Genomic DNA, 20,754 nt, shown 5'->3' with positions numbered 1-20,754 from the left:
CACCAATAATAAAATCCCAAGTATATTTGTGCACTGGACTTTGGCTGAAATATCAAGAAAATTGCACTCACTTTTTTAGTTTCTGTGTAGCCATGAAGTCGAGCCAAGTACTTCAAAACAGTTTCCTTTGAACATAAATCTTGGTGGAGCTGGCTGGAGCACAGTGGTGGTCCCCCCCCTCCATACTGCTGGTGAGCACTTGTCGCTCAACTGAGGAACTGTCATCAAACTCGGGACCACTATAGCCATCCTTTATTGGAAGCATACAGGAGAGGGGCTAAAAGTGCACTTCTTTTGTCAAGTATTCAAAGCTGCACCCAGTAAAGACAATATTTAGTGGCAAACCACCTCAAACGAAACATGACAGCCAGGCTAAATGTAGGGCCACATGCTCTCTAGTGGCCAAACAAGTAACTATCTTCAGTGCTCAAATGGGCACAAGTGGGGTTTTATTTATTTTTTTTTTTTTTTAAGGTCTCTTATTCAGTTGCCCTAGTATAGTCAGGGTTTTAATTTTCTGTTAGAATAATATTGAGATAACTCAAGTTTTATATTAAGGGACCAAGTAACATTTTGACAAGTTCTTTAGGCATCATATTCACACCTATTCCCCCTGAAGATGAAGAGGAAACTTGAAATTTTTCTTTGAGACAATCTTCCTAACTTGAGAAGATTTTTTGAATGAAATTTGCCAAGAAAGCTTGCATTATCACATAATGCCAATGTATTTTGTTTGCATTTAACAGGTCTTGACACTAACAAAATTCAGATGATGTACACAATCATGTAATTGATGATAAAATACTGAAAGAAATTGTCTCATTCCTTTATTTTAAAAAAAGTTTTCAGCTCTTGCTTGGGGGTTTGCAAATAATAATAATTTTGTTCATACCAGTTTGCATTTCTTGACAAAATTCATCTTTATTTTCAGTTAACCTTAATATGCAAGCATCAAAAGTTTTGTTTTGATTCTCAGCAGAAACTGAAGCTGAAGTATTGGTCACTAGACAGTGTGGACTTGCTAGAAGAGCAAGTACATTCACCATCATGTTTCAGCCCTTGCTGACTTGGTTTGACCACAAACAAAATTGTGCAGACTTCTCATGAGTTTGAGAATAGTCATACTGATTATATAAGAGAAGAGTAGAGTAGTTGTCAAATCATTTCAGGAAGAAACAGGGGTGGTATTCCTCCAGATATCACACCTGCAGAAGATGGATGACCAAGGGTTAGTGTGAGAATTTCTTGCTATATGGATTCTGAGGAAGGCCTCAATGACTTCCGATTATCAGTCACATGTTGCATTATTTTCAAGAGTGATATGTTCAGAAAAATCAGTGCCACTATTCTCAAAATCAGTAAATAACTAACAATTTTGTAATCAGACTCAGTCTGTCAACTGAAATCGTTTTGTGGAAACAAATAGTGTGAAATGTGCTTTTAGAGAGGCAAGAAATTGACTGGGGAAGAATTTCAAGGATACAAGCTAAAGGTGTAGTAAGTGCAAACTCATACTGTGCTTGAAAATATGCAATACAAAATAAATACTTGCATCACAAAAGAGACAGAAATATGATTACTGAACATAAGATAAGCTTCATTGCTACATATTTTTGTATAAAATAATCAGGTTGGTTTTCGTTTTCAGAAATGGTATTTTTTTTTTTTTAAATCACTTTATGAAAACATGTGTAAGTTCAAAAGCAGTGTAGTGCACATCACTTTACGTTATAAAGGCAACACTTTCTATTAATCTAAAGGTTACTGTTATACAAAAACAATATAACAGTTACAGTTGTTTAAATTATGGTGTCAACAGCCTTGTCCTGCTTCTAATTAAGGATCTGCCAGTTTTATTTTGGCATTCTAGCTGACTGAAGCACCCTCACTTCACTTTGATATTGTGTGTTTCACAGGGAAGTCTTAACATGCTTTGGGTTTCTCCATTTGTTGTCCTGTTGTTTAATTCTACAGAGTTCTGGGTGCTGGATGACTTAGAGAATTCTTATTGATTATCTTCAAGACGTGTGCATTGCCATTATGAATACGGTGCAAATGTGAGTGTGTGTGCTCGTTCTCTCTCTCTCTCTCTCTCTCTCTCTCTCTCTCGCACCACCACTGACAAAATGTATTCATTGCAAGTAAAGGGGATGCAGTCTGTTGCAAATTATTTACAAACCACAGGTTTTTTCCTTAGCTATTTTGTGTCCCAAGACAAAGCGTATCTTTTACATGATTTATATATAATTTATTACAATAAACATACTTTTATCATACGAATCCAGTTTAATGACATTCATGTCTACATTATTTACACCAAGTCTTGTACTCGTTAATCTACAATGTCTTAGGCCTATAACAGAATCACTGAATATAATGAAGGAATGAGTGTTCTCGCTTTGACACCTGCTGAAGATGCACAGCCTTATCTGTGAATGCATTATTTTACAAATGGCATTACCAAGGTGTAACTGGTTACATATTTACAGAAATGTCCATTATGGCTGCTTAACATTATTTTGATTAATTTTTTTCTCTGCACCAGGCAGTGTAGCATGTACTATATAGTATGTGGCTGGCACTTGGGTCACTCACAGATTGAACAATGGTTTGGGAAAGAGAGGAGGGAGGAGCAAATGTTATACAACTTTGTGTGAACACAAACAAGTTGCATAATAAAAACGCAAATACAGTCCGGAAAAAAATTACCACAAAATACTGTAACTTCAGCTTACCACCAGTAACCAAGGAATAGTTCATGCTCACAAAAAGCCTTGTGTTTTTAAAAGAAAAACAATACTCTGATAATTTAAATAATCATTTAGTGTTATACATCATCAAAAATTTGAGACAAACATCATCATGAAACTGCAATAAAATACATCTTAGTATGTTTTATACACAGAAAAGCATAGACTTTGGTCCACAGTTTAGAATGCACAGTAGTGCAGTAAAACTCACATCATGTCTCCTTTAACTGCTAACGACACATTAATGTTTACTGTACAAGCCAGGATCTCTGGGGAAGGGGAAAGGGGTCACTCCATTTCTTTTAAGAGCTGAGAAATTTACGGGCACAAAGCCATTTCACTAGTAACAGCACCAAACACATTTCCTAAACGTGTGGCACCTTGACATCCTGTCTGTGTTGTAGGAGTTTGCTGTGAAGTGTGGCGAGGGAAAATGCAACCTGCCCGAGACAGACAAGCAGCAGGAAGACATCGCCAAGTAGCTTACACATCAGCAGATCCCGTATTGGCCACTACTGCGCCACAGGTTCCACATAGTTAGCAGGGTACAGCCCTACACGGCCATCCTTACGGCCTTTGCACCATCCTTGTTCATCTTCGTCTTCGAGCTTTTCAAACACATCACCTGTGCAAAAAATACAGTTTAGTTCAGACTATGAATTAAAATAGGAATATTACTGTGACACACGAATTACAGACCGAATTTCCCCAGATCCATGTCTCAAATCTAAACACAGACATATGCTGAGGTATTCAGATCACAAACACACTTAGCTATAAAATAAATGCATGATACCATTTTTTATAGGTAGCTGTTGTACACTTATGGCTGTCACTTATTGAAAAATGTGGCTTTTAATGGTGTAACAGCCTACCTCCAGTATCCACCAGGAAAACCTCTAAGTTTTCCTAACATACAAAGCCAACTTCCCCCAAAAATATTTTTATGGCCTTTTTAACAAGAGTCTGCATTTATCCATGGTAGAAGTACTGAATGTAATGAAGAATGGCACAAGTTTAACATCCTGACATTGGTACAGCCATTAGAGGTGGAAAGTAGACTTCTATGGCCAAGACTGATAAAACAAATTGGACATGGCTGTTTTGAAGGAAGCTCCTAGACATTTGCATCAGGTGAATTAGGAAAACCACAGAAAATCCGAGTCTGAGTCTAGTCTCCTCATCCAGAGAAAGTGATCGTGCGTGCATTTTCCTCCTTTAAATGTCTGTGTGTTTTCTACATAAAAAGAAGACCTTTTGACCAAAAGCTCTCATATATGCAGTCTTTCTGTTGTGCCTATGTGTGATTCAATACTGCTCTATATGGTAACTATCTATCCTTTTCAAAATATTATAGTTATTCCATCCTGGATTTTTCAGTGTCAGCAAATTCAATTAGGTATGCTGGATGGAGATTTGATTTTCACTCTTTCTGTCTAAACATGCTGTGCATATTCATATGTCCACATTCGCACTGAAGTAGGTCCTGACTTGGTATTAAGCTTTTCAGTGTGGTTTTTGGGATGCCAATTTTCTTAGAGTACCAGTACTGTGTTAGCTCATGTTAGATTCTTTATTGTGGCTTAATGCTATACATGCCAGAAGATGAAAACATGTGCTTGAAATTCGGCGAATAGTTGAACCTAGCCAACAGTGTTGAATGAAACACTTTGCTTCAAATAAATTGATTGCCTCTGTGGAAAAGGTTTATAAAAGCCAAATTCCTTTACTGAAACAACAAAAATAACTTCTTTGTTCTGCGAGATGATTATTGCTCAATTGCCAATAAAATGGAAATAAAATAACAATCAGAAAACTGAAACTAACAACATATATCAGTATCCTGAAGTTATGTGAATGTATTTTAATTCATTTGACAACTCCCAGCCACAGACATCCATTTTGTTTCCATTTGATGTGAGAGCAGTAAACAACGATAAAACAGCATAAAATCATGAAACATAACAACAGGTCACATGGAGACTACCCCGAACAACTCAGACTGCTCTGTGCACGTGGGAATCTGGCAGCCTTGGTGCATCACAAAAATTTTTCCCTGTAGCACCTGGTTGCTCGATGCTACTGCAAACAACCAACAGCCATGCTTCAAATAACCAAAAGCACGAGAAGATGCCACTCAAACATAACTTCAGCTCTGCACATGTGCGCATGCCCACTGGAAACTGCTCAAACGAACCTAATGTAAACAGTTGCAATGTAAAGCTCATCAGTAGTTTGTAGTTACGAAGTATTGCATAGTCTTCGTCTTTAAGCGTTTGACGCATTTTGCTTTCAGCAGATGCTTCAGTTTTATTTTATTATTATTCACTCGTTTATGTTTTACTGCAATATTATTCTGTACTAAAGTAAAATTCTTTGTTAACTTATCAGGCCTTAACCATCAAATTATAGAAATTTAACTGAAAACTAAAAAAAAAATGAAAAATTCCCATAATTCCAAAAAAAGTTCCTGGGTTTTTTCCTTGGTTTTCTCCTGGATGAAAAAATTCCCCAAAGACAAAAAAATTTCTGTGTTTTTCCAGGATTTCCTGAGGCATGTACAGCTGCACCTGCAACTCCCAAACATCTGACCAGAAAAGTCAGTTTTTTTTGCCAACCCAATGCGAAGAACAGTCAACAGTGGAGTGTAAATGTAAATGTGAGTGCCAGCACTGTTCACTGTAATGAAATGGCCTGATATGTGGAGAATTCAAATGGGTCAGGACGGTTTATGTCAGTGAAATGAGTTTTTTTACCCTGTTACATTTCATCTCGTAGAGTGCTTGTTGTTACAATAGTGATGCCTATGGGGAACTACAGAAGGAGGTCTTACACATTTAAGTGTGAATACTGGTACACGAAATGTGAACACAGTACAGGATGACCACTATTTTGTCTGCACTCTCATTACAGATTTGCAAAGCATCATCATCATCATCATCATCATCAACAGTGTTGATTCAGCACTGGGGCAATGAAAAAGGAGTGCAAATGTCAAGACTGTCCAGACTGAAGACACTCTTACATTGCTTCTGTGTCCACCATCAAGAAACTACACGCACTTCGGAGTGCAACAGACATGTAAATTCCATTACCAATGTCCTGAGTATGTATTACTGGATGCTTCCCATTCTAATCCATCTTCCAGTGATAGCTGCACATATTCCCAATGCTACCACGATGACCATCTTCTAGCAACCTTTACTGTTGGACAATATAGTGAACAGACGCCAAGTCTGGTGGTCTTAGATGGCACATGATACATCATGCGATTTTGATCTCAGCTATCAATGTATCAAGGAAGTTTTGATGTTAAGTAACTCCTATTCCTTCAGGCAACTCCATGTGCCATATTACGGCTGGATAATTCTGCCAAGAACAACAAATGGCAGCACTTCCCCAACCTGCTTGTTTGCCTGCCATTTCCGGAATGAGGTTGGACAGTAACTTATGTTATCACGGTTGTCTAGCAGCCACTACTGACGCTTTGTAAACTTTCACAAAAAGCATGCAGGGGGAGTCCTAAGAACATATCCAGGCCCTCTTTGACTCCATGCCACAATGTCTAGACACTCCAATTGTAGAGCATCGCAATTTCAAACTATATTAAACTCTGAGTCAGAGATGACACACATCCTGTAATTGCTACCATTTGCGTATCATGCTGAACCTAATACACACAAAACATTATGTCTGTTCAAATGTACCTTTGATGCATCAATTTTCAAAACCATGAGTGTACATGTAACACGCTGGTTATTCATTGTTGGGAATATACTGAATCTTTCTTCTTATATTTATTGATAAATTTTATTTACAGTGTGGAAAGTTCTGTCAGAATCTAAATAATTTAGGAATAAAAGAAATAACTCACTGAGTACCGGAAGCATGGAGCTGTCGACAGACACACACAACCATTGTGTTCCTTTATTTGTGCCTGTCAATGACACCGTGAGGGTTTCTTTTTTTTCCCCTACTCCTGAATTATTTACTTTTGTTGTGTTTTAGTAACCTCTGATTAAGTTACAGCAAGTTTTTGGAACAACAAGAGCATTTTTGTTCTGTAACCAATATTTTGCCAATTTTTCTTCATTCTGCTACCTTTGTGACTTAAAAAAAGAAAGAAAGAAAAAAACAGCTTCTGTTTCACAATCAAAGGTGGATTTATGGTTTTACATGCAGGCCCACTAGGCTTGGGCCTAGGGGCGACAGCTTTAGAGAGCAGCATTTTTTGCACTGTATTTATTTTAACATTTTACAGTTGAAAGTAAGTGTGCTTCTAAATGACAAAAAATTATTAAGATTGTGAAATAACTTGGCAGTTTTAACATGCCATATTAATGGCAAATTATAATACACAAGCTTTGAAATAATATTAGTTTACTTGGTGACTGAATGAAAATTCACTCAATTTATGTCAGGAATCGTGTTTATGAAATTGTTCAATGATACCTTAAAGTAAGCTATCAGGATGACAGTCGACAATACGAGCTTTGAAATAATATTATTCCGAGAATTGTGTCAGCTTCTGACTTCTGTTCATTGAAAATAGAGAAAGAAGCAACAATGAAATTAAAGTACCCTGCACTGTCATTCTTATCTTGACAATTTTATTTCAGAGCAAGTGGGGTCAAGTAATCCAAGCTAGTCAAATGATCACTGTCATGTCTTAAGTAAAAAGCTTTGTGCTTGTGTTGTACGATTTTGAAGGGGATACTTTTATTTACAAACTTATTTTCTTTCATGTTGGTGGCTGTTGATAATTTCATAAGTGTCTTTAACATGAATAAGAGTGACAAAAATGAACATGAAAAATTAAGTGGGGGGCGGCATTTCAGAAATTAGTGAAGAAAAAGTGAGAACAAGAAGCAAATGTTCTAAAAATTCTTGGCAGAACTTCAAGTAGTCTAGCAATACAACCATAGTGAAAGAAGTAAATGAAAATGAAACAATAGTTAAAAATGAAGAGTAACAAATTGTTCCTGAATTCGAATCTCACAAGAACCTAAGTGTCTTATCAAATATTACAAATAGAAATAATATCGAATCATCAATCGACATAGTTTTACACTGTGGCATTAATCCAAATTGTAATGGTGATTTTTCCTAATTCACAAAGGTCAATAGGCAGTAAAACCAGATATTTGAACAAAAATTTACTTTATCATAAACTTTAAAATGATGAAACAACTTTCCGTGGTTACTCAATGTACCCCTGCAGCACTGGTGCTATTTTTTGTGCACTGTGTAAATTATATTAACAGAATATTCCGTTGGTTCTTGGTAGAACAACATTATAATAATAAATGAAAAGCACCAGTTTGCTTTTGTTCTACAATATTATTTTTATTGCTAACCGGTTTTCGGCTTACAAGGCCATCTTCAGGCATTTACTGAGTATTATGACCAAAGAAGTTAAATGTTAGCAGACAACATTGGAAGAGAAGTAACACATCTAGAGTGAAGTAGAAACATACAGTGAGTAACATCTTTGCAATGAAATAGTAAAAACTGAACAGTACATAAATAACAATGGAGTTGACAGGAAAACCTTTAGCACAAAATAAGAATAGCATGCCTACATAACAGTTTCTATTGATAAACAAAACTATTGAAATAAGATAAAATTAGTACTAGGCAAGGTATGAAACATGGAGAGTAATACACAACCAATTAAAAAAAGAAGAGACAGTTGTCAATGTAAATACAGAATACACGAGGAACTTGAGCCATATCAATACAATAAACAGAAATTAATAAATGCAGGAAAATTGAGGTGTTTGAGGGAACCTACAGTTTGAGAGTGTGGTGGTACAGCATTTTAACATTAAAATTATAATCAAAGCAGTGGTTGTATACCAGTTTACATTAAATAAATGAGCAAAGTAAAATATGAACAGTATTTGATGAGACAACTACAAGGGGAGTTAAACACCTCAATTTTCCTGCATTTATTAATTTCTGTTTATTGTATTGATATGGCTTAAGTTCCTCGTGTATTCTGTATTTACATTGACAACTGTCTCTTCTTTTTTTAATTGGTTGTGTATTACTCTCCATGTTTCATACCTTGCCTAGTACTAATTTTATCTTATTTCAATAGTTTTGTTTATCAATAGAAACTGTTATGTAGGCATGCTATTCTTATTTTGTGCTAAAGGTCTTCCTGTCAACTCCTTGTTATTTATGTACTGTTCAGTTTTTACTATTTCATTGCAAAGATGTTACTCACTGTATGTTTCTACTTCACTCTAGATGTGTTACTTCTCTTCCAATGTTGTCTGCTAACATTTAACTTCTTTGGTCATAATACTCAGTAAATGCCTGAAGATGGCCTTGTAAGCCGAAAACCGGTTAGCAATAAAAATAATATTGTAGAACAAAAGCAAACTGGTGCTTTTCATTTATTACTGTGTAAATTGTTTGGAGGTAAGACAATGATTGCTACTATTGGTATTTCAGATTGGAGAAATATTTCTATTTTATCTCATCGTGAATATTCACTTGAGCACAAAAAATTATTGATTATCACTTTTAACACAGAGAAAACTCACTTGGAATGGTAGAAAAACCATTTAAAGTCACACGTTGAGAGAAAAATGTTCTGGCGTAATGTGTTGAAAAGGGTGTTTGCAATGGTGAAGAAGCTAACAAATTGTGGACATCCTAAACATGAACACAGTGAAAAATTACACTCATACATAATGGTCAATTTATGAGGTCTCTTGAACTTTTAGCATACAGAAATCCAGGGCAGGAACACACACGTTATGTATCTTCAACAAACTAAGATGAAATAATAGAGCTACTTTCTGAACGAATAAAAAGAATCATCATAAGCGATAACAAACAGCTCAAATATTTCTCTGTAATAGTAGATTCTATTGCAGACATATCACATTTTGATTAATTATCTTAGTATTAATGTATACGAAGGACAATGGTGAGCCTGTTGAATGTTTCTTTCTGTTTTTACCAAACCCGGGACGTAAGTCTGAAAGCCCATCTGAATCCTGCCTACAAATGATATCGATTTTACTGACTGCAGAGGCCAGTAATAAGACAATGGAAGCAACTTATTAGGAGCCTACACTTCTTACTTTTTTCTCTTTTTGCAGGCATTAACCAAAGAACAAAATCCAAGTGTGCCTTGTGCAGTACATTCTTTGAATTTTGTGGGCACTAGCGGTGCAAGCTGTTGTCAGGAAGCATCTTCATTTTTCAGTTTAGTGCAAAATGTTTATAATTTTTTCTCTTGTTCTACTCAACCCTGGGATCAACGTCTTTCTTCTGTGAAACCATGACGTAAAACAGCTGAAAGTTTATCAAAAATATGTTGGTCGGCAAAAGAGGAAGCATGTGTAAGTCTAAATGAAAATTGGGAGAGCATTATATATATACTCTCATACTTTACCAAGAATACCTGTGAGAAACCACTTATGCAAACTGAAGCTTCAGCTTTACTGAATCAACTAAGTAGACTAGAAAAAATATTCATGATGACAGTTTGGAAGGGAATACTCCAGAGATTTAATAGTGTAAATACGAAATTGCGAAGTAAATATTGACATCGAAATAGTACTTGAATTATATGAATAAATTGAAGAGTTTATTAGCTTTGTTCATGGCATGTTCTGCCATTATGAAAATAAATCCATGGACATACAACTGATTTGGATTACAAATGCACCTATAAAAAATCAAGGAAACGGAAACTTTAAGTTGATGAAGAAGTGGCCGCTTAAGTAGTTTTTCTGACTGGTAGGGAGAAATTCACAGTAAAAACATTTTTCCTAATACTCAACACCTTGTATGTTGCATTAGTGAGGAGTAAGGAAAGTTATAAAACACTGTTATTTTAGGCCCATTCACAGTTTTCAGTAAACTTAAGAATAGTTCACCAGACATGAGTTCTGTACACACAGCAAAACTCCAAGTGTTGTCTGAAATTACTTTAGAACCTTCCTTCCCAAGTGAATGTGTACATTTCATGACACATTTGAAATATTAAGAGATTAGTAATGTACAAGCTGAAATGAGTAAACTTCTACAAAAGAAGCAGTTATAGTCCAGGTTTCTGAATGTTGACATTGCTCTTGGAATGTTTCTATGTAAGGCATTTACAGAATGGTTGTTTTTGGCTCCTAAAAAGGCTGAAACCATACCTGTGTTCTACCTCGTCTGAGGAGAGATTGAACACCTTGTCCATTCTTCACATCGAAGCTGACTTCCAAACAGATAACCATCTCAGCTATTAAGTAATGATTAATGAGTTTGCCGCCATCAAAGCCAGATGCAAATTTTTCTGACTATTAAGATTTGTTTATTTCTTCATATTAGTTTTAAAAATTTTAGGTTATAATGTGATTTATTGTTAGCAGCTTAAAGAACATTTATTGTGATTCAAAAGCTGTAGAGTTATTATTTAAAACATATTTTTGCAGGTGTGCATCTACTGCAGTGTGCCTAGGGGTACAAAAATCTTAAATCTGCCACTGTTTACAATATTCAATTTGTAACCACATGGGAAATAATGTTTAGTATACTTCTGTTTCACAATTATTTTAAAATAAAAAGCTGCTAAATTTTATAAGTTTGCATGAAACCTTCTTTCCACTCACTCTTAACATCCATTCAAACATTTAGCCTTATTTTTATGTTGCATACATAGGCAATGTTTTCTCTACACTTAATCACGCAAAACAAAGAGTTTTTCCTTATCTAAAGCTCCTTTTATATGACTGATTTTCTGGTCTCAACTGACTACTCGAGACAACTGTGTGTACTGCAGTGCTCCTGTCATTCCATTCCCGTATTGAGTGAGTGGTCATTTTTGTTTACATGTTAGTGTCAAAATTGTCGGTGTTGTGAGAGCTGTCAGCTGTGCAGTTTGGCATCTGAATAGTGAAAGTGAGGTTATGATGGACTATCCCTTTATGGAAAAATTGAAATGTACTCGCAAAATGTAGGATGGCTGAAGCAGAATTCATACTGGAAGTTTTCGTCAAATGTGGTGTGATAAAGTGTTTACACTCCTGATGACTAGAAAAAATAGGAAAGTGTCATCCAAACATTTCAGAACATATACATTTATTTGATGGAGAAAATATGTATTTGCAAACACATCAGAATGCATTAACAGCGCCTTTTAGCTTTATCCTCGTTTGGTGTTTTATTGCTAACCACCAAATAACAACGAAAATTATTATTCTCATCCATTAATTTTGACTTTTTCACTGTTGAACTAATTTTCATTACACAAGTTTACATATTTACATTCTTATTTATGTACAGCGTATGTTCTTTTCCTCTGTAGAATGTAAATACTTTTTACTTTCAGATATCTTGTCTCTCATGTACACTAGAAGAACACTACTAGGAAAAAAGAATACCAAGATCTTATGTAACTTTGCAATTGTTATGAAAACAAAGCAAACAACATAATAATGATTAAGAAGACACAAAAGCACAAAATTAGTTTCTATAACAGAAGCGAGCTTGTGGAGAATAATGACGTCACAGACACATACGCGAAGTGGTTGGTTGCCGATTTACACGCAGGCATGAAAGGTGCACGTACTTCAATTAGTCTATTTTGACCAGATAGTCTCTCATGAAAAATGAGAGTTAATGATCAACTGAAGCAGCGAATTTCAAGAAACGTTATTTTACCTTGTTTGAAGCTGAGTTCATCTGACTCTGCCCCTTCATAGTCATAAAGCGCTCTCACGGGAACACCAGGTTCACCATGGTCAACTAAGGCTTCACCTGCATCTTCGTCCCATTCATCTTCTTCAAATGGATTAGCTTCTTGTCTTGTGCCATTCCTGTAATATGGAGAAAGATACTATTTGCTTGCTTCTCAATGATGTGCAATAAAAAGCTGCTGACTGTCATTGTTCAAATTGGGTATAACAAAACTGTACAAGTTTACATTACAGTAAAATTTCCTAACTCAAATTTTGATAGTTTTTCTTATTTAAAAAATCCCATATTTCTTGTGCATATCTGTAAAAATACATCATGCTGCTAAGAATTTCACTTTTTTTGAATCACTCAGCACATTCCAAAATTATTACATCAGAATATGGACTACAAATAGTAAAATATGTTTACAGAGTCCAAAATATGAAAGAAAACAGCAGTTTCATCCATCAACCTGAATTCAAGTAGGATTTTAAATGATATCATAATGTCAACAATGCAAATTCCTGGATGGATTGATGGTTAGTCGATTGGTGGGACAAGGCACCAAAAAAACTCTTGATCCGAGAGTGGTGCACCCAGAAGAAAAGACATCCGCCAATACTAAAAGCAAGATGAAGGAGACAGGGAAGTCAGCAGGTGGCTGTCCCCGGGGCTCTGCATGTGACAGGAAACGTCCCATCCACAGCTGCCCCACCCACAATCCAGTACTGTCAAGAGTGCCCATTATTCAACAGAATGAAGCACCTAGAACAGACAATTGGTGTGGCAAAAAGAGGCAAACCAATTCTAAAATTGATTAAAGCAGAGTAAAAGTGATCAAAGCAGAGTAAAAGAGGGCTGAAAAGAGCAGTCTAGTCAAGGAGGGAGGGTCTGAAATCTCCCAGACCTAGCATACAGCGGAATATGTTCCATCCCCAACCACTCTGCCCCTGCTCCAGAAGTAGATTAAAATCTTATAACTGACAATAAAAACCACTTTCATGGAGAAAACAGAACTAGTTTAAACACCTGTTAACATCCACCAATATTAGAGGCATTATGGATGTTTCAGAACCCATGACTGTTTATTAAATGGCCCTTTTTGAAATAGTTATCTATTAATTCTACGAATCAGTTTCTGAACCTTTTCAGGCTCATCTTCAGATTGTTTTCAAGAAGTTACATAGCTATTTCAAGCATAATGTTGTGTGCTGGCTCTGTGACAAGTAGAATGAAGTACGAAACTAAATTTTGGATCCAAATTGACAGATAAACAATATTCATGGGGATGCATTAAAGCATGTTTCATCTTCTTGTCACAGAGCCAGCACCCAGGATTATGCCTGAAATAGCTATGTAACTTCTGGAAAACCATCTGAAGATGAGCCTGAAGAGGTTCAAAAACTGGTTCACAGAATGAATACATAAGTTTCCAAAAAAAGTGACTGGTTGCAGTTTGAGTTAACCTGGTATGACCAATCTGGAGATGATACAGGACTGTGGATTCATTCCACCAGCAGAAATGGAAGGAAGAGTGTCATCCTGCTGTAGTCTCCTTGACTGTGTGGAGTTTATTAGACGTGGCAGTAGCCCACCATATGTCATTGCATTTCTGAGCAAGCACAAATCTCACGCACACTCTCAAATCTGCACCTGGGATAAGCAAAGTGAATTAGTAGAAATTAAGTCATTCTCTAGCCAAATGGTCAGCCAATTCATTCTCCGAGACACCCACAATACTCCATATGTAGAGTAAAGCAACTGAACGAGCAGCACATCAAAGGTCAGCGAGAATGGCATGAAAAGCGGAGACCAAAGGGTGGCAAGAGTAGCATTGGTCAATAGCCTGGAGACGGCTCACTGAGTCAGTAAATGTTAAAATACAGTCAAGGGAGGCCCATTTAATAAAACAGAGGTCTCTGCTAACAGCTGTAAGCTCTGCCGTAAATACACAACAAATTCCCGGCAGTGACAGGAGTTCCACACTGGAAGGAGATGTAAAAGTATATCCTGCCTGATCCACAGTTTTAAAGCTGTCAGTGTAAAATTGGGAACAATTGAAAAACTGGACATAACAGATGCTGGAAGGCCATGGGGGTGGGGGTAGGAAGGGGAGGGAGGATGGCAATTAGACTTTAGGACCTAGAAAGAGATTGGACCTAATACAAGACCTGAGCATCATCCAAGGGGGGAGGCACAAGAAAACATGGGAAGCACACAGTCTGGGGGAGGGGGGGGGGGGGAGATCTTGGCAGAAGTGAGTGCATAGGAGATGACGAGCTGGCACCATCAAATCTGATGTGTGGCAAGGAGACTATCTACAGGGCTAGCCCAAAAGGCATCAGTAGCCAGATGTATACTATAATAACATTTCCAGTGGTGTCTATGATCATGTCTGAGGCACAGAAAAGCCCTGAATGATCAAGTGACTGATGGCCAAGTTAGGTGTGAAAGGGCGGGGAAAAATGGTCAAGCCGCAGGGGGGGGGGGGGGTCAATGGGTGAAAGGAAAGGCAGCCCAATCACCAATAGCTGTCTGACGTAGACTGTAATGTGAAGCTAAGCACATAAATTACTGACCACATAAACGTGCAGTTCTAAACATTGACAAGTTTTCATGGAATACTTTTAGTGCCTTACGGATTTGCCCATACGTTAAAGACATATACATAGGAGTAAAGTGCCAAAGAACAGCCAACACAGCTTTTTTGTTTATCTTTGCTACTTACGTAATAGTAGACGTCCTATTAGCAGTATCAGCTTTCTCCTTGGCTTTTGAGGTACTTATACTCTCCACTTTACTGTCAGCTGTAACGTCTGTTGAAATCACACGTCCTGTTGCTTTCTTTGCAGCTTTGTTATTAGCTGGTGGGAAATCCTGAACAAAAGAAAAAGGACAATGACAGACTTCCCTACACATATTTAAACAAATCACCAAACACTATCATGTTAAGCTGTGTACCCCATTATTTAAGAATGGGTTTGTCATTTCTTTTCCTATAGGATGACAAGACGTAATTAACGAATTTAATCAATTCCTACTGAGGATGCTATTTAAAATTATGACACATACGTGCCTTCACACTGAAAAGTTTTTTTTTCTACATTATGCAAGTTGGTTGATAACCAAATTTTGAAAGCCCTTTCCCTCTCACACTAGAATATAGTAATAAATTCATTTACATTCTAAAAATTTAAACACTAGCAAGAAATACAATGATATTGTTCGTGCTCTATAGTTTTTCTTATTTACCAATGCAGAAAGTGTTTAACATAAAATGCCATTACTAAAATTCAGTCTAAGTAATACATTGAAAATTATAAAGAAAAACAGCACAAAGCTGCTAAAATTATTATTTCTTTCACTACGACATATCTTTCTATAAACTGAGTAATAGCTGCAACAAGACTCAAACACCACTCAAGTTTATGATACTGTTTACGCACAGGCCAGTGTACGCATGCACAGAATCACCTGTTGATTGTCATCTGGAGCGTCTTAACGCAGTAGCTTCCTAACACCCTTCACATGTAAACCCCCCCCCCCCCCCCCCCCCGAGTCATCACTACTGAACTGACAAACTAAGGAGACACTTTGCCAATAATGATGACAGATAGAGAGCCCAATTTGTTAGTTTTTGCTTCCTGATCAGCACAATACAAAGGCTTTACTTCTGTGGTCATAGGAGCAACACCCATGCCCTAGAGTGAGGCATGCCTCTCAACAGTGCCCTTGTAGCATTATGAACATCTCTCTTGGATCACTAATGTAAAAAAAGGCAGATTGCTACTTACTGTAAAGAAGAGACTTCAAGTTGCAGACAGACACAATTAAGACACTCACATAAAGCTTTCAGTCACAGCCTTCATCAGTAAAAGAGAAAGAGAGAGACACACACTCTTTTACTGATGAAGGCCGTGGCTGAAAGCTTCATGTGAGTGTCTTTAATTGTGCCTATGCAAGTGTCTTAACTGTGTCTGTCAGAAACTTGACGTGTTTTCTTTATGGTAAGTAGCAATCTGTCTTTTCCTACATTGTTGATATTCCTACCTGGAGTTTCCATTGTTTGATGTCTGTTAGAACACTGCTAGGACAGTGTATCACCTTGTTTCCTCACACAAAGGAGTACAAGAGACACAATATACCAATAAATGAATCTTCATACAATGTGATGTCCTGTACCTTCCCAAACAATTTGGTAAATTGTTTATACCCCCATTTCTTTTTTTAACAGCACCTATACCAGTTGCAAATGCTGATAGAAAATTTGCAGCATTAAAACTAATAAAAATCTTCTGGATCCATAGAGAGACAGATGGCATTGTGACCAATTCCGGTTTATTCCCTACCTCCTGACTGTTTTTCACTAAAGCTCTTTTTATGAAGAATCAAGAAATGTGTCACGAAGTGTTAAAAGCACACTGAATTTAATGAGTTTCGTTTAACTGTAAATGTTCCTAGTCAGCTTGAAGGATTTTTTCAACAGAACAATTGAAAATACCATTATTATACGTTTAGTGTTGTACACATGTTAATAGTACGTTTTATTCTTTTCCATTCCTTAAGTTTAATTTACAGCTCAACTCTTACAGTTAGTTGTTAGTTTGTTAGCATAGGTAGTAATTTTATTATTATTATTATTATTATTATTATTATTATTATTATTATTATTATTATCATCATCAGCATCAAGGGATTGTAGATTAGCCATTAGCATATTGGCATCATACTACTAAAATGAGGACCATTAGGTCAATTATAATAAATTACTGGTAGGTGACACGGAAAGAGCAGATTGTATTTTACAGATGGTGTGTCAAAAAGTTATTTATTAGCTTCAAGGCAGCATTTTATCTGTTATTTTATGGAAATTTAGATAGCACAGATATGCTGTGTTACACTTTAATGAAAGCAGTTTTAGAGTGGCTATTTACAATAAAATGTTAATCAAGCAAAGCTAAGTTGTTTTAATTTCAACAGTAACACAAGCATTTTACAGTTATTACAACCAAGAAACCTCCAAAGCTGTTTCATGGCTTACTCATCAACTTGTAAGGAAGAAAGATTTGAGTTTGTTGCTTCACTAATGGAAAAGTCATTACACATTGTCATCAATGTATCATACGAGAAAATTTTCTTACAACTACTTGTGCTACACACGGGGCAATTTCTACTTGTTAACTGATCTGCAGCTCATTTGGTGAATTTGTTAAGCAAAAATCCAACGAAGACCACAGTTTCATGTTCTATTTCAGGACTCTTGACCCTGTACAGAATGTACTGGATCACCAAAATCCATCACAAGGTAATTAATACCCCATTACAAGGGAATTAATACAAAATTCCAATAACAAGCAGCTACTTTAACTGAGAATAAAGTTCCTTCACTGTTAGTGAATTATATTCAGTGTTGATCATTTGCAAAAAGATAGACCTATATCCTGGAGCCATAGAATGTTTCCTACCAGCCTTTGAAAAAGCAGCACTCTTCTAATACCATAGTCACGATCCTGGGGCTGTGGTGAAGTTGAAGTTTTGAACTGGTCCACATGGCACACTTCAGTGGCTCTACTGGGAGAGTGCTGCCAGTGAAAAGCAGTCATTCCAAGTCCATGTCTAGTTGTTAGGAATTAGCTCTTTATGTGAGTCAAATGGGTATCTTTCAGATACATTTATTTGTACCTCTATCTTGGAGATTGGCAGAAGTGATAGTATGATTAGGTGTGGATAATTTGCTTCCAATCCTGCTTATTAAACATGCTTTTAGACACTACAAGATACACAGGAATTAGCATCAATGACAAGACACAGGGAATCCCACAGTAATAGTCTAACAGGCTGTCAGCAAAACAGTTCCATAACAGGACAGTTTCACAGTAGCTATAGGCTAAGGGAAATGTATACTTGCAGGAGTTTATCTACCAAGTTTTCAGCTGCTCCTGTAAATTTTGTATCAATTCTTCCGTATACCTAAGTGCAACTGTTCCCTGGCATAATTTAAACCATTACTGCTCACTTCCTTTTCTCTCCCCTCCAGTACCTATTGACTAAGGCTGTCTCTAAGTGTGATGCAGAATGCTGTTTCCATGCATTATGTCTTTATTTTTCTTCCTACACCGTCGCCTGTAAGTGAAGGTCGATAGTCCTCTGTCATTTCACAGTTCTAAACACGCTATTTTGACATTGTGTTTGAGCAAATACAGAGTGGTCCAGAAAAATGTACACACTCTTTGATAGTCAATATTAATGGAATAAAATCATACACTGTTACAATTCTTGCATGGGGAGTAGATTATTTTGTGTTTAAGTGCCCCCCATTATCAGCCAAACAACTTCGATGCCACTGAACTATTGACTGAACTATGGCTGTCAGTGTTGCCAGTGTGATAGCTGCACAGGGCACCTTGATTGTTTCTTGTAGCTCGTTCAATGTTGCTGGCTTCTGTTGTTGAACTTTATTTTTCAGGGTCCCCCAAAGGTACAAGTCCAGAAGTGTAGGTCTGGAGACTGTGGTTGGTACTCAACAGCTCCTCTTCAACCAATCCGGCATCCAGGTACTTCACATTTTCATCCAAGTAGGCTCTGACACATCTATGGTAGTGAGGCGGAGTCCTATCTTTTTGTAAGTCAAATCTTTCATTTTCAAACATCTCTCAGATGGCAGGTAAAATTGATGTTTGCTATATATGAAGATGCACGTCACCTGTTATAGTACCATCAAAGAAGAATAAGCCAATCGAACTGTGCGATGTCAGACCACATCACACTGACACACAGTAGATTAACGTGTTTGTCCATGTGAACACAAGGATTTTCAGGAGCCCAGTAAAAGCAGTTATGGTGGTTTACAGTACTGTTCAGTTTGAATTGTGTGTCATCAGACCAGATAACCGTCCTTGCGAACTGTTCATTCTCACGAAGCATGACTTCGAACAACTCACAGTACTCCATCTTTCATCCAGCTCGTTCTCATTCACAGCTTATAGTGATCTTGGAAGGTACACTTTCCACTTTGCAGCCTTCAGAATTCGTCATACACTTGATTGGCTCACTCCACTTTCACGTGTGGCCTGCTTCACAGATTTTTGAGGTGACCTAGCAAAATGTTGCAACACAGCAGCACTGGAAGGCTGGACTCGGTGATGTTTTGATCAGCCATACCTTTCCTTACGCATGTCCTGAACAGTACCATTTGCTTCAAATTTATCCCAAATATGGTAAATTGTTGTACATGTTGGTGGCAAAGTTCTGTACACACTGCCATTGTACCTCCATCATGTTTTCGTACTTGCAGTACCACTTCAACATGGCCTTGCATTGCTCAAATGACAATCTTACTTCATTTATCGTTGCACTGTCGTCTGCTGATAAACATGCACCAAGATCTGTTGAGAAAACAATGGACTACGCTACCGAACAAAATTGCAATGATACATCACTGTTCCAAAAATATTAACTATTAAAGAGTGCCTACATTTTTCTGGACCTCTGTATTATAATTCCTACAAATCAGTCAACTATGTAACAAAACTGCCTGTTGTCATAATTTAATTCTGTGCATAAAATTTTTGTGGACCCAAAAAAAGCACATAAATGAAATACTACCCTTGCACATTTCAGTTATCATAGTGTACAGTTTCTTATCTGTCAATAAATTATTTGAACAACCCAAAGTAATAGTCATGCAGTCTGAAAAATGAGTGTCATGCTTGAAATGGTGATCACAGCAAAAAGCCAAATTAAATGTTTCAGCCTATAGTTTTGCCATATACATGCAATCACTAAATATTTGATTCATCTACAATATTAAAAACGGACTGAATACACCAAATAATTGTTCTTAATCTTTGAACTGAATTACTAAAAGAGGACAACTTGTGTAATTTAGTAGTAACAACAACTAAAAATGCAAGGTGAAAGAAAATTACTCTAACAGTCATTCATTTCAAAGACAATGAGGTCCAACACGAAGACCCCCCCCCCCCTCTACACACTGCACTGTGCACTGCTTAGATGTGGAACTCCAATCTTCACTTTTCTAAATTTGTGAGGTAAGGGAAAAACATGTACCCAGTTTCCTGCTCACTGGAAACACTCCAGTTTGTTTTGCATACATCATTGTGCTTAGAGCTATTAAGCAAGTTCTAACATTGTAAATTGAATTGAAGCATTGTAATGAAATTTTAAAATTTGAATGATGTGCGATTTGTAAGATAACTACAGAAGCAGAAATTTTTGATGCAAACACAAAGGGATAATTTGGTTTTTTAAACGAACATACCCTGTTGAGCCAAAATGATATGACCCCCACTTAACA

General features: G+C 36.8%; 1 protein-coding gene across 11 annotated transcripts in view; it reads right to left on the bottom strand.

Moving 5' to 3' along the window:
• Window positions 1–2,698: 2,698 nt before the first annotated feature.
• The window catches only part of LOC126094569 (protein kinase C and casein kinase substrate in neurons protein 1-like), a 550,603-nt gene continuing 532,547 nt past the window's right edge, over window positions 2,699–20,754 (bottom strand). For all 11 annotated transcript variants that reach the window (XM_049909035.1, XM_049909027.1, XM_049909033.1 and 8 more), the window contains 3 exons: window positions 15,166–15,314; window positions 12,423–12,577; window positions 2,699–3,375 (listed from right to left, as the gene is read on the bottom strand). In XM_049909035.1, coding sequence (XP_049764992.1) covers window positions 3,263–3,375; window positions 12,423–12,577; window positions 15,166–15,314 — 417 coding nt within the window. In that variant the 3' untranslated portion in view covers window positions 2,699–3,262. The remainder of the gene's footprint in view (window positions 3,376–12,422; window positions 12,578–15,165; window positions 15,315–20,754) is intronic.

Source organism: Schistocerca cancellata, chromosome 8 (genome assembly GCF_023864275.1).
Source record: "Schistocerca cancellata isolate TAMUIC-IGC-003103 chromosome 8, iqSchCanc2.1, whole genome shotgun sequence".
NCBI classification, from domain to species: domain Eukaryota; kingdom Metazoa; phylum Arthropoda; class Insecta; order Orthoptera; family Acrididae; genus Schistocerca; species Schistocerca cancellata.
Note: the sequence above shows the minus strand (reverse complement) of the source record. Positions and strands in the feature narration are given on the sequence as shown.